The 14,766-nt window shown below is 42.3% G+C and overlaps 1 protein-coding gene across 1 annotated transcript in view; it reads right to left on the bottom strand.

Annotated features, from left to right (window-relative positions):
- LOC115917405 (sodium channel protein type 5 subunit alpha-like) overlaps positions 1-14,766 on the bottom strand; it is a 215,495-nt gene that overhangs the window by 127,647 nt on the left and 73,082 nt on the right. Inside the window, exon 8 of the mRNA XM_030971429.1 lies at positions 8,308-8,371. Coding sequence (XP_030827289.1) covers positions 8,308-8,371 — 64 coding nt within the window. The remainder of the gene's footprint in view (positions 1-8,307; positions 8,372-14,766) is intronic.

Genomic DNA, 14,766 nt, shown 5'->3' with positions numbered 1-14,766 from the left:
CCACAGACACAGCAAAAATTAAATAAACAAACCCCTATTTTGGTAAGAGTCCCTTAGTGTCCCTGCTTAGGTCACACCTTAAGCCTAAGAATGCAGAAATCAAGCTGAAAAGTTTATAGCTGATGTCTTTGACATGTGGATAGCTCCTGGGGAGTGGGAATCACCCTGGTGGATGAAAATGGAACCCCCAAGGTGGGGTTTGAAAGCCTGGCAGCCTTTGAAGGACAGACAATGTCCATGGCCTCCATGGCTGGTTGAGGTGCACAGTAGAGTCTTCCTCAACCTGCCTCATCCTGCTGAAGTCCAGAGACCACAAAAGAGAGGCTTAGATTTCCTTTAGACCACAGGCCTGAGTATTTTCCCTGCACTTTCCAAATTTTCTCCTTTCCCTGGACTCTAAGGGAGGAGACAGCAGTCAAAGTAGAAGATCATACTGTGGCTTAGAGATCCTTAGAATAACATTTGCTCTTACCCCAAAAAAATTAAACTACCCATTCTAAAACAGGAAAATATTTTAAAAAATGAATGTTGTAAGGGTAACTGGGCATGTAGGACAAAGGGGCCAAAAGCCAGCAGCACTTCAGCCAAAGCCATTGATGTCAGTGGGTGCTTGATGTGCTTGAAAGTCACAGATTTTTCTCCTTCCCCTGCTCTTTCTTGTCTTGTAATATTAAAGACTAATCACAGTTAGAGTGTCTGACTTACAATTCCTCACTAATTACCATCTAAAAGCCAAAATCTGACTTGAAGTGCCATGGTTTGTCTTGGATAGATCTGACCAGGAGCTCCCAGCAGCTCTCGCTCCAAGCATCCAAATGGACAGAGAGAATTTGAATGACATTTTTAAAAGCAAGGGAAGGGGTGCCAATTGTCTGAAACGATGGAAGTGCAAGCAAATTGAACCATATGCTGCACGGAAATGGAGAAAAAAAAAAGTGATGATGACAAAGACGAGAAGAAATGCTCAGAGTAAAGAGCAGTATCAACCAAGAGTTGAAACTGCAGCAGAAAAGAGAAGGAGGTGCCCATGAGCAGGCTTGCTCACAGGCTCAGAGCTGACCTGTGCATGCTGCTGACTGGAATCCAGGAAAGGTTTCAGCCTCCCCCACTGGCTGCTGGCTCAGGCAGATGGAGAAGCCCTGGGTTCAGCCTGCAACATGTGAGCGCAGAGGGACACAACTCCCTCTCCTGCCTTCCTCAGGCTCCACGCTGCTGCCAGGCAAGCAAGATCTTATTTCTTCTGACTCAATCCAGTGGCCAGACAGTGGAGCTTCTGTCTAACCCACCAAACAAAATGTAGGGCAATAATTTATCATCATAAACATAACAGTGGATTAGTGCCTAATGAAGGCTGTAGCCTCTAGTAAGTCTGCTCCTCTCATGTGGCTGATGAGCTTATTACAGCTTGGACTAAGAGGTAATATTACCCCTCCTTAAGAATTGAATGGATTTGGGTTTAATCCCTACTGGTGCTGTTTGACCAGAGACATGATCTTCCAAACACACCACTGATCCCTAGGAATGGGGACTGTTATTGTTCCTGAACCTGTATCATTCTCAAGTCATGCCCATGGCCCCTGTAGCACTTTTCAGATGTCACACTTGCTTTCTGTTTGTTGAGGTTTTCTCACCATGAGCAGACCATCCTCACTCTCCTGTCACTGTAACCAGCTCAGAGTAAATGGAAAAGCTTATGAGATTTACATCAGTATCTAGGTAAATACATTTAAGGTGTGCTGCATAGCCTGAAGGTTTGAAACAAATTCACTAATATTGCTCGATAATCTGGGATGTAATTACCTTTTTAGCTCTAGTAGTTTAAGCAACACAGTTCTTGCCAAAATACCCTTGCTTTGGTGACATTTGAAGAGGACACACTCGGAAATTGTGTTCCCTTCTTCACTTTACAGGTTCTTCCACCTGTGAGCCCAGCTGTACCACATCAGGCTGCATTTGGTGAGGGTAGTGCACACACCAATCCCATAAAGCACATGACAAAGCTCCCAGTATCCCATTTCCTGGAATGGACCCATCCTGCAGCAAGTTAAACACTGGCAGACCATCACCTGCCTGATGAAGCTGGGTAGTCCTGACAGGACTTGCAACCAGGACTTTCTCCTGAGCTGAAGATTTTCTCTCTTCTCCAAAAGTTACTTCTTATTTCTATTGTACTGTGTTCCTTGTAAGCACAAAACAAATTCTTGCAGTACATCAACGGGGAAAATGCAGTCAAATAAACAAAATGAAAAGCAACAAAAAAGTTCTGTCTGATTAAATGAAGAAAATTCAAACTTCAGGTATTGCTGTTGCTCCCCAGGGGTGTCTATGTGCAACACCTCTGCCCCACTCATCCATGGACTGCACCTCTGAAATGCCAAACCTCCAAGTCAAGAGAGTTCTTCTCAACCTATTTGTCCAGCATCCAGCACAATATGGCCTGAACCTAGGACTTTCTTGTAGAAAACAATAACAACAACAACAGCAATAATAATAATAACACAGATATGAGTTAAGGCAACTTAGAGCTGCAATGGTCCTAATTGCCAGCGGCAGAAAAACAGTCAGCTGTGTGCACCTTGCCCTGGTGCAGCTCCCCAGTTTCTGGTGCAGCTGGGGCTGTGTTGCTGGATGCTGTTTGACCTGTTCTGGCTCTTTGACATTTTTCCAGGCTCTCCCCTGCCAAGTTCTGGGTGAGAGCTGCAGTAGCACTGGTGGAAGCAGCCGATAGCAGCTCTCCTCCTCAGCACGGAGCATGTTTCTTCTCTACCCTTCAGGGCTGTGATAAGCCTTTACAAGGGACTTTAAATCACTGCCTGGAGGATGCATAAAGGCAAAGGAATGTTATACTACAGCTCAGAGAGATCAAAGTGCTGCATGGCTGTACGCGTAGTGAGCGTGCTGACGGGAGGGTGATGGGGAGAAACTGCCACAAAAACTCTGCTTTTGGTGTTCATGGAAACTATGCAAACAGGCATCTGATGCAATTTTACATGAGGGTATTAATTACCTTAGTAAAAGGCCACAACACAGAAGAAAACAAATGTTTGTTTTGTTGGGTTTTTTTTTTTTTTTTTTCTGATAATGCCTTAGAAAGAGTTAGGACTGACACAAAGACTTTGAGGAGCACTACAACACATGGCCATTCCTTCATCCCTGATATGCAATGAGCTCAGTGACAGAATTCACCAAACCACAGAGAATCTTGCCCCACAGTGTACATGATTTTAATGTATCCTGTTAAGAAAAATCAAGGTCATAGTAAGAATAAAGGTAGCTAAAGTTTCTATAGCAACAATTACTAGGATGCAGTTGCCAAAGGTGCTTTCTTGTTGTTCCTGAAGTAGATTTACTGGCTGCTTTTTCCTTTTTGTTCACTAGTTTATTTGGTAATATCAGTACAGACATGATGCAAATGTGCTTTCATTGTCAGGATGATTTTGTAGACTATTCCTGCCCATGAGCTGAATACACAGGACATATCATGTGTAAGGGAAAAAAAAATTAGGCAGTCTGATCCAAAGGGGGTACAACTAACTTAAAATATCCACACTTTTCTGAAAAGCTAGCTCCTTGTTGTAATTGCAAATGAAAAAGTGAAAAGAAAGAATGTAAGTTTCTCTTTTGTGCCTGTTTGTTTACTTTGTACATTGACAGCATCTTGTCTCTTTCTCCTAATGGACAAATTTCCTTGCTGTTTCTATTGCTCAACCAAACCTTCAGGCAGGAGGGGAAATAAAAACAGCAGCCAAAGTACAGCAGACAAATATCCCTGTGAAATTCCAGCAGGATGAAAGTGAAAATGCTTTAGAGCTGAAATGCATCTTCCTTTCTCACAGACAGATAATTCCACACTGCTGCAGCCCCATAAAAAGTCTTTACTCTGTGGAAAAGCAGAGGACTCTGCAGTGCTGTCACTCACCAGAGTGAGTGGGTAAATGCCACCAGGAAGCTGGAATTGCATGGGAGGGTTGGTGGGGCCTGACAGGGATGTGTTCCACACTGGGAACCTGCTCTGGTAGTGGTGTGCTTCAGCAGGATGCCTCCTTGGATCTGGAGGTGGGACCAGGAGGGCAGACATATAGGATGTGTGTGTGTGTGTATATATATATATACACACATATATGTGTATGTATGTATATATATGTATAGATATATAGATATAGATGTGTATATATATAGATATAGATAGATTTTTTTTAAATAGGAATGATGTGGTGGTGCCTACTGTTACCTGCTGCTCTGCAGCCCTCACAAATCATGCTCCACTTGATGCCAGGACTTGATTTCACTAAGGAAATGGCATTTTCCACCTTCTGCTTCCATCTAAGATCTCCCAGTTATTTGACCATTGTACTGGATCTTTACTGTACCTTCCTTGAGGCTGAAACAAGGTGTTCAACATTGGATAAGATATGCACTGAGGATTAAATTGAAAAGCAAATTTATAGAATTTGTAATCCCTTTTCTTAAAATCAGACCATCTGAGCTTTCTCCATCTATTTCAAACAAATAAAATAGAAGATGCTGAAATTGCAAAGAGAAACAATTGATGTATATCCCAGTGCAGCAACATCCAAAAGTACTACTAAATTTAACCTCCAAATGTATCTAAAACCATCAACAACTGCAAATGCACTGCTTTTTTGTTATTGTTGTTTTTTTTTCTTAAGAGAGTCTTACTGTTAGCACTGCTTCCAGTCTGACCAATCTGTCACACAGAGCAAATAATTTTTCTATCAGTGTAGTTTTCTGAATGTGCTTGTTGTGAAACACCAAGCAAGGTGTCATTTTGAGCCAAAGAATATCTTTGATCACAATCATTTGATTTTCTCTCTCCTCCAAAAGTTACTTCTTGTTTCTATTGTACTCTGTTCCTTGTAAGCACAAAACAAATTCTTGCAGTACATCAAGGGGGGAAATGCAGTTGGATAAACAAAACGAAAAGTAACAAAAAAGTTCTGTTTGATTAAAGGAAGAAAAGTCAGATTTCAAGAAGGTTTCTGAGGCATCACATGGGAAAAAACCCCACAGACAGATTAGTCCTTGTGCACCTAAGAAATTTGCCATCTTCCTGACATTCCTACCATGTCTCTGCAGCATGGTTTTTAAAGTAGATTCTTGAGGTTGCTTGAGCATAGCTAGAAATGCAAATAAATGGGGTTTTTTCCTGCCTCCCCGCCAGGTCAAGTACTAGAGACATGTTTGCTGCAGCTGAGTGACATACATCTATTCAAATCCCTTCTGAACTGGAATCAACATTACCTAGATCCATTACCTCCTGCTCTATTGGCAGCTTGGGTGCTTGTTCAGAAAACAGTCCCTCCTAGTAATGTAATAAAGCCCCCACCTTGGAGATAATTAGATTGCCTGTGATATAGAATCCACTGATGATCATTTCCCTGCTGATTTTGGCTTGCTACTCCAGCTCAGGTTGCAGTCTCCATCACTACATGTTCTTGCATTAGACCACTTGAGTCTCATCACCTAACAATTGCCAGAGCAGATTTATTTGGATTTTTTTTTAACTCTTCCATAATAACAGCAACCAGACAAACCTCAGAGTGTCATTAACATGCTTTTAAAAATGCGCTGAAATGGCTTCTTCAATTACCTCAAGATTTAATATCCTGGCCACAACACAGATATCCCTCACTCTAACAACAAATCCTTCCAGGAGAGAACACATGACACCACCTTTCCCTGAATTTCCTTTGGGTCCTCAGTGTGTCCCAGAGGCTGATGAACTCAAACCGTGAGCAAAAGCACATTCCACAAATGCTGAGAACACTCAGACATGGCCTTGCCAGCTCTCTTTCCTTACCACACCTTCCTGATGCCTTGATGGGTTCCCAACCCAAGAGTCATGAATTTCATTACTAATAAATGAGGGAACCACAACCTCATGCATCTACTTCCTCTGAAGTCCCCTCCCTTGCTCCTGAGGTGCAGAAGGTCCCAAGCATGCAGATTTTGGTTTACTGTTGACCACTCTTGCTCTTGGCTTCAATTGTTGAAGGGTGAGAGAAAACAAATCCAGATAGGTACGTCAGCCTGTAAATGATGCTCTCCCTGTCCCAACAGGTGGGAATACATGACTTTGCACATCCCCTGGGGCCTGAGGATCATCTTTCTAATTATCTTCATGCCTTTAAACAACAGCAGTGGATGACTGGCAGCAACTCTGTGCAATGTGTAGCAGATGAGACAACACTTGGTAATTCTGAGCTAAAAAAACCCAGTGTAAGTAGGAATATTTATTACCTATTTTTAGGCATTTAAACCTTACCCAGTGGTATTAAATACTTAACTAAAACAGCAAAAGGCTGAAGAAGAAGGAAACGAGGCATAAAGGGAGAGTTGGTTTCCCTTGATGTCACAAACATTGACAGTTTTGATGCATTTATCAAAAGAAGTACAAGACTCAGTTTGAAGGTGTCATTTTGTTCTCTTATACTCAGGAACTGCAAGTTCTCCCCTGGCTGTTTCAGGCTGTAGCTCTCTTGTGGGCGCAGTGCCTCCACCAGAGGTTTTCTCCAATCATGGCTTTTTGCTGACACCCAAATTTATTAACTTTAACAGGAAGGAAAGAGGGTGGGTTTGCTCATTTGCCTTGCTACAAACTAACCCTTAAATCCACACAGGCTGCCAATACAGAAATACTCCACGGATATTGGATTGGTATTTAACTTCCCACCAGCTGAACAATTCCAAAGCAGTAGCAAACAACCCTTTCAGCACTGCCCATGAGCAGCAGCTTTCCACCACCACAGCTCAGGTCACCAGTGAGAACAATGAATATTCCGTGACACACAAAATATTGTTGCTGTGCAGAGCACCTGTTTCTCCCAATATTGGTTTGCAAAGGCTGAGGTTCACCAGCACAATGGAGATTGCCAGATCCTGGGATTCCCGGGAAACATCCCAATAGCCTTGGAGTTCTGCCTGAGCCTGGATAAACACAATGTATTACAATCAACAAAGGCCCTAATTAATGGATGCTGACATTGTACCTCCCGAGGAACAAACAAAGGGGAAAGCATGGCCCTCTGCCCAAGCATCTTGGAGTCTAACTCAGGCTGGCAATACTCATCAGACACACCAGGCCTGCAGAGGGAAGGCTAACACTGAGCTTTCCCTTTGTCTCATGTCAATACAGATACAGGCAGTGGCAGCAGAAAGCAAAACATCTCTCCCCAGGACTTGAGGGCTTTTCTTGCCTTTTTGTCCACATGCAAGTTCAGATTTCATCTTCCCTTCATCTCCCTGCACACACGTGCCTTTTTTTTTTCCTCATTAAATTCCTCCTAAATGAAACTTTTTTGCATTTTTCCACATTTGGTTCTACCAGCTCAGATTTTCCTCCAGAAGTAGATCATCTCACCTCCTCCCCTCTCTTGGCTTAAGACACCCACCTTGCTGGTTCAAATGCTCTCACATATTTGGCTCAAAAGCTCCTCTGTCTTACTACTCCAAGGTATTTTCCACCTCTTTATACAACTCCTAACAGCCTGCAATCTTTGCATGGCTCATAATTTCCTCTGACCACAGAAGATCTCATCTCCTTCCATTCCGTCTGAACTCTTCCACTTCCATCAAGATCATGAGAAGCTGTCAAATAAAATCACCAGATCTGACAGTGCACTTGGACTCTGGGGATGGGATGCAGGAGGAACCACGGGCATCTAAAGATGGCAGGGATATGAATAAAGCCCTTTATGTAGAGGTTGTTAGTACACCCCTGGATCTCTTCATTCTCTATACAATGAGAAAATGAAATACATGTAGTCCATAAGCAAATCAAGTGCAAATGTAGAACACAATTCAACCCCGAGTACCTTCCCACTTCCAAAACATGATATTTTTTGGACATTTGTTGATTTGTTCATCTTCCTTTGCCAAAAGCCAGAAAGTCATCATCAGTTTCAATCCCTCCAGGTGTTCTGTTTCATTTCCATTAAATACTCTCCACTCAGCCAAAATTTTACTTAGTTTTCACTATTTTTTACTGAGAAGTTCAAATGTATTGGAAAAGAACTGTAATAAGGCCCCTAAAGATTTTAAATCTGAGTAAGTGACACATAGAAACTTCTCCTCCCTGCAGTTGAGAAAATTGTATTACTATGCACAATATTGCCATTATCCTCTCTACTATTATGCCTAGACCTAAGGAAGTTGAAATAGCTACTTCATGCTGGTGAAAAGTGGACAGAACTAGAGGAAAATGTAGTAATAATAATAATAATAATAATAATAATAATGAAGGCAACAAAACCAGACCAGAATTGAAGATATTTTTAAAGTACTTACCCAGCATCACTGCTGTTGCCACACAGTAACACATCTTCTGTACCATTTTTTATGAAATAGTTCACTGCAACAGAAATAGAAAATGGCTTTTTAATAAACACATTCTGGGAATGATAACATTCAAAAATATCATCCACCAACCAGCATATTCAATTGGGACAGCAACTGAGAGATGAATGGCATGCTTTTGCTTTGTTTTGCTACTTTTAACTTCTATGAATTGAAAAAATAAATATATGTTTTCAAATCTCTGCAAGCACTTGCTGTTTGTGTTCCAAATCAGACCTGTTGAATAAGGTGATGATGGGCTGTGGGCAATGTTTTTAGGAAATTCTATTCAGCCATGTCTCTCTGCTCAAACCAAGAACATTGTTACTAAATTCTGTAAATGTAATGAAACCAAACCATATGCTAGCCTGTAACTTTTAGTCTCTACACTGATGAGACACATATTAATCGAAGTTTGTGGCAGAAATTACTGACTCATAGGTTAAAAACATAACCAGCTATAACTCAGAATGTAACAATATTAACAAAGCAGCCCACTCCCTCAGTCTGGAGGATTCTGCTCAGCATAGGAAACACACAGTATAAAGCAAAAGAAACAAAAATGCACCCTGTAAAAGATCAAACAAATAAGGAAGCATTCACAAAGACAAATATTTATCACTGTAGTCATCTGTAATGGCAATAAAGAGAGACAGAAACTTCTCAAGGGAGCCTCAGAAGAGCAAGCTAAATTTAAGTGCTGTGGATCATTCCCAGGTTGACTCTCAATAAGGCTTAAGGAAATTAGCATCTCCAGGCTAATGAGAGACTTTGCATATACACTTCTTCTCTCCCCAGCCAACCAAGTCTAACAAGCAGACTAACAGAACAGGAGGCCAATTTCTTCTCAAAAGGATAAGCAAAGTCAGTGCTCCAGACGGAGTGTGAAGAAAAGGTGTTCCAAGGAGTATTTCTAAAGCCTGGCTGGTGGCAGGGAAGAACAGATAAAAGCATTGCTCTAGAAACATAAAAAATGCAAAACAGAGGTGTGCAGCTCACTGAGGAGGGGTAAATAATCTGGTGTGCTTTGCTGCAGCAGAGAGGACGTGATTCCCTCTTGGCCAAGGGATGATGGTGGCAGCCTTGCCTGGTGAGGCTCTGTGAGCAGAGGGGCCTCTGCAGATGCTGCTCACAAGAGGTTCCCCAGTCCAGGCTAACCCTCTGCTGTGAAATGTTTTAAAAATCAAGAGTGACAGCTTATCCAGGCAGGCTATGCAGAGAATGCTCAGTGGCTCAAGCGCTGAACAGATGTGCTGTGGCTTTCTCAGTAAGCTGCGAGCAGTGGAAAAGCCCAGCTCTGCTGCATGCCAAGAGGGAATTACTGCCCAGGAGCTTGTGGTTACAGGGGCATGTGATGGTGTTCACAAGTTATCAGAGCACAGATCCTGCTCACACTGGATGCTTTTCCACTTTGTCTGGTCATGTGGGATTTTTACAGAAACACCTTGTGTGACAGCAGCACTTGGGACTGGGTATGGTTGAGGATTGGTGATCAATCACCACAAAACAGAGAAAGATGCCACATCTGCATCACCTTTCACCCTCCAGTTCTGCTGGGCAAGGACTTGTGCTTTTCTCAGGACAGGTGGCATTTTATTTGGGACACACAGAGTCAGTGACACAAATACACCAGACTACTTTCTCTCTAAGTTAGATGGTCATCAAGGTTCTATCCAACACAAACCATTCTATGATTCCAGGTTTGATTGAAATCCTGGAGCACAGCGTTGGTTGAAACCAAAATAACACCTCCTGGTCAGTCAAATCAGAAGATGAGAAAAGAGTGTGGGCACAGAATTAAGGAGGACAAGGATTCTCTGTGTGCAAACAAGAAATCTGAAATCTCAAATACTGTTGTCTGCTGTTGACTTGAGCATTTACACTCCTAAAACAAGCAGCAAGGCAGGTGCCAAAGAGCCCCATGAGATGCAGGCTGAGGAACTGGTGAGTAGGTGCTGCTGGGAGGGCACACCTTCACCATGGGGTCTGCGCAGGGAGTGCCACAGCCACTGCGACAAACCTCGGGCTGAGGAAGAGGAGAGCTCCCGATTCCCCACTGATAAATGAAAGGGGGATTAGAGCTCTACACCCAAGGAGACAAATTGCTGTATTATCAAAAATGTGCACAACAATCAATCTTTGCTTCAAAGCCCGTTGGTTTGGGTTTCAATCAAGCCTGCTGGGCAATCAGAGAGCTGCAAGAAGCAAACAGGCATCACTCTTGCTTTAAAGAATGAACACCCTTGGTACCACATTAAACCATGCCTCAGCTTCCCATCAGTTCCCAACTCTAACCTGGGCAGAGAACTAGGAACTCCTTTTTCATGCAGAGCAGGATTTTCTCTCTGAAAACTGCTCAAACTGAGCAACACCACATGAAAACACGATGATTTTTCATTGCCTTGGAAGATTGCAATTAATTTTTGGTTTGTTTTTCACTGAAAAATATCAGCTTGTGACTGGGAGAAAAAATAGGAAAACAAATATGGAAAGTAAAGCTGAAAACCTCTATTTTAGGTGCTTCCTTTTGGGTTTTTTTCTTAATTTTTGAAGTAAAATTAAGCCAAAACCATTATATTTGTAGTACCTTTGTGTGTGTACATAAACTTTATGCAACACGCCATTCTTTCCAAAGGTAATGCTAATTATTTATTTTTTTTTTTACCAGCGTTAATAAAATGTTGGTGCCACAGTCATAGGGTACATGTTGCTTTTTAGGAATTTTTCTACAGGAATTTCCAGAGTAAGGTAACTACCTGGTCATATTAAAAGAAGTAAAAATGGTCTGAATAACAAAGTTTCCTTCAAGTCCATGCTCTGCCTCCTACATTTCTCAAAGTAAAAAACAATGGCCATAAATTTAAAGTCACTAAATGCAAGTGGGTAAAACCACAAATTTTCCATGTCTATTCTTGCAATATCTTCCTCCCAAAGTCAGTTCCTCATCATTTTGTCTGTTTCTTTCTACACTTTTTCAGATTTCTCAATATCTTCCAGATTTCTGCATTGCTCCCTCCCACACTAGGTGATTCTAACAGAGTAAATATTCACAGTGTCTCCACATGTCAAATCAAAATGAAGGGAAAAAAAGCAAACTTCCTCAAAAAAAAAATCCAATTAAAAATATGCTCCAGCTTGTGCTTTCCACACCTTTATCACACAACTGAGCAGAAAGCCAGTAGGGTACATAGACTGCAGGGTAGAATGAAGAGTAGAAACCTTCCTCATTTCTGTGTGAAGGAAAGGAAATTCTTCTCATTCAGAAAACTGAAATAGGTTTGGAGTCGGCTTAGAAAATATATGTTCTGCCTCCAATTTCTGCTCCCCCTTGGAGGCCCTCCTGAAACATTATTTTGACTCATCTTACAGCAAATTAATTCCAATTAAAAATAAAACCACCACAACAAGCCTATATATTATCACACTTGCATAAAGAGCAACATTCAAATATCATTAGTCACTGCCCAGAGAAGAGTCCTCTGGCTGACTTTCTAACAAAAACTTCAGAGAGGTGTTTGTTATCTCAGACTATTTATTGCAGCCACACGGGCACTCGCTGGTTGGAGACCTTCTCCCAGCGCTGGGGCTGGCAGAGAGCACTGCCAGCCACCCAACGTGCCCATTCCAAATTTAAAATGCATTTCAGAAAGCTCCATCTCCTTACAGCTGTGATATGTGGCATGGAGAGGAAATAGACAACACCCCCTCCTCGCCCTTTCGCCCACCGGCGCAAACGCGCTCTGCCTCCTGGTAATTCGCGATAATTAAAACGAATCCTTGCTGCACTTGCTGTGTGCACACTGTGTCACACACGGAGAAGCCTCTAATAAATGAAATTGAGTTTGAAGATGAAAAACATGCCTCACAAAAGCCATGGACCAGGCTGTATTAAGGGTGTTATTAGGGGAGAATGCTTGGGGAAAAAATTGAACTGCCGGTTAGTTCTTCCCGGCTAAAAGGGTTTGTAAATAATTATAATAATCAGTTGCTCTCCTGTTGCTCAGCCCCTGACAGGACATCTGGGTGTTCTTTGCTGTCCCCTGGTATTTGCTGCTGCTGACCCTTCTGCTGAGTTTCAGAGGCTCTTAGGTGCTCTCTTCTCCTTGCTTGCCATCCTCCCTCTTTCCCTGGGAAATCACTTCTAGCCCAGCTCTCTGATGCCTCCATACCCTGTAACCACATGGAAGGACATTTCCTAAACTACAGTTCAAAGAAGAACAGGAGGACTTATGGCCAAGAAGGTTGCGTGGGTAGAGGGAGCAGAGATCAAGGGGACAATTTTATGTACAGCACAGGCAACTGCATGACTTTGTGGTAAACACAGCCGGGAATTCTGGGCATGAGTTGTCCTGCAGGAGATATGGAGGGGCTTGGAAGAGGTTGTAGAAAATCATACAACCAGGTGGTGAGAGGAAAGTGGTCTCCTTCAGTTTGAGTCTCTCTGGTAGGCTCCTCTTAGTGCTTCTCCCCACTCTCCAGACAAGTCAGAGAAACAATTTCCCTGCCAGGCTCAGCAGTCGCCACAGCACAGAAAATGTCTCCAATTTTGACAGTACAGCTTTTTCCCCCTTTGTGAAAAAGCCACTAAAAATATCAATCAAGCCCTCTTGAGCTAGATGGCTCCCGTGCACTAGGAAGAGGCTCTGAAAGCCTCAGAGATCCACAGTACCTGGTTTGTGCTGTTCACATGACCTGAGGGAACAAAAAGCACATCAGGAAGGGAGGAAAAGCACATCAGGAGCTTTTGGAGGTGTGCGCTAGAGGAGATCAGAGAATTTAGATGCTCTCAAATTGGCTTGGAGATCTTGCCAAGCCCAGGAGCATCCCCAGGAAGACAAGACAAGAGAATGACTAGCAATAAATGCACATGCTGGCTTTTAAACATCTTCAGACAACCTCCTTCTATGCTTCTGTTCCTCACCAGTCACTCAGACCCCCACTCTTAGGGCTTTAGGGTGCATAGTAACTAAAAGCACATTTAGTACCACTTGTTTAGACATATGGTCCATATGAATAGGCAGCAAAGTGCTGAAGTGTGCTCTCTGGAAGTTTTGTAGAGGTTTTTCTGTTTTGTGGAATTTTTTTCATATGTTTCACACAAAAGAATTAAAATCAAAAGCTGCCACAATGGTCAAATGCATTTGTGATTACAGGCAGATGATGGAAAAATTGAAAAAAACCAAAAAAACAACTTCTGCACTTACTGTGATAAAGAAAACAAACGAATTGGATCAAAAATGGCTGGGAGACAGAAAACATGGGTTAAGATGAAAAGTCAGTGTGCAGGATCTCTGTAGGCTTGCAGAGGGCTGCACCTGCACTTCTTTGTTACATTTATAAGAACAAGGGAAAGAGAAGGTGAGCAGAGAGGCAACAACATCTCCTATACATAGTATTTTCTCCTATACATAGTATTTTCCAGGTAAATAAAGTCTGAGGCATGGACTGAATGAGGAGCACTAGAGACACCTACTCCACTTAAAAAAAATAGAGCAGAGAAATGCAAAATGGAATATTAAGCTGTCAGAAAGTGAAGTAAAGCAGAGAAGGAGAAAATCTCACCTATTCATAACCTTGTCAGCCCTTAAATTTCCTGTAAAAGTTCAGATAAGAGAGATGGATTCTTTTTTTTTGGTAGGGTTTCTTAGTCAACACTTTTATGTAATACGAAGCTGTGATCAGAGGAAAGTGTAATATTGATATACGGGAGGGCAAGGATGGAGCAATATGGACAAGAGGATCAAGTGCAGCCTCAGCCAGTTTGCAGATGACACCAAGCTGGGTGGGAATGTTGATCTCCTGGAGGGCAGGAAAGGCTTCTCACTCTCTACAACTCCCTGACAAGAGAGTGCAGCCAGGTCAGGGTCACTCTTCTCCCAGGGAACCAGTGATGACAGGACTGGGAGAAATGACCTCAGGTTGCACATGAGAAGGTTTGGATTGGATATTATGAAATATTTCCTCATGGGAAGGGTTATCAGGCATTGGAATAGGCTGCCCAGGCAGGTGGTGGAGTCACCACCCCTGCAGGTGTTTAAAAGATGTGTGGACGTGACACTTGGGGACAGGGTTTATTGGTGACCTTGGCAGTGATGGAAGAATGGTTGGTCTTGATGATCTTAAGAAAGACCACTTTCAATGCTTTCAATAGGGTACCTGCCAGACTGGAAAGTATTGAGAAGTAATGAGAATGACTGGTAAAATTTAGGAAGAGCAGCAATTGAAAAAATGGGCATCTTTTATCCTAGGAAAAAAAGTGACTATCATAGTAAAAAAATAGCATGTATTCTGGAAAAAGAGAACAGGGAGCTTTGTGTGCTCCTAGTGACAAGAACATGATAACAATGTTTTTTGCCTTAAGAAAATGGAAGGGGGAAAAGAAAAGAAGAATTTTCAAAACTAAAGATAAAG

The sequence above is a fragment of the Camarhynchus parvulus genome, chromosome 2, assembly GCF_901933205.1.
Source record: "Camarhynchus parvulus chromosome 2, STF_HiC, whole genome shotgun sequence".
Taxonomy (NCBI): Eukaryota; Metazoa; Chordata; class Aves; order Passeriformes; family Thraupidae; genus Camarhynchus; species Camarhynchus parvulus.
This window is presented reverse-complemented; position numbering and strand designations above follow the sequence as displayed.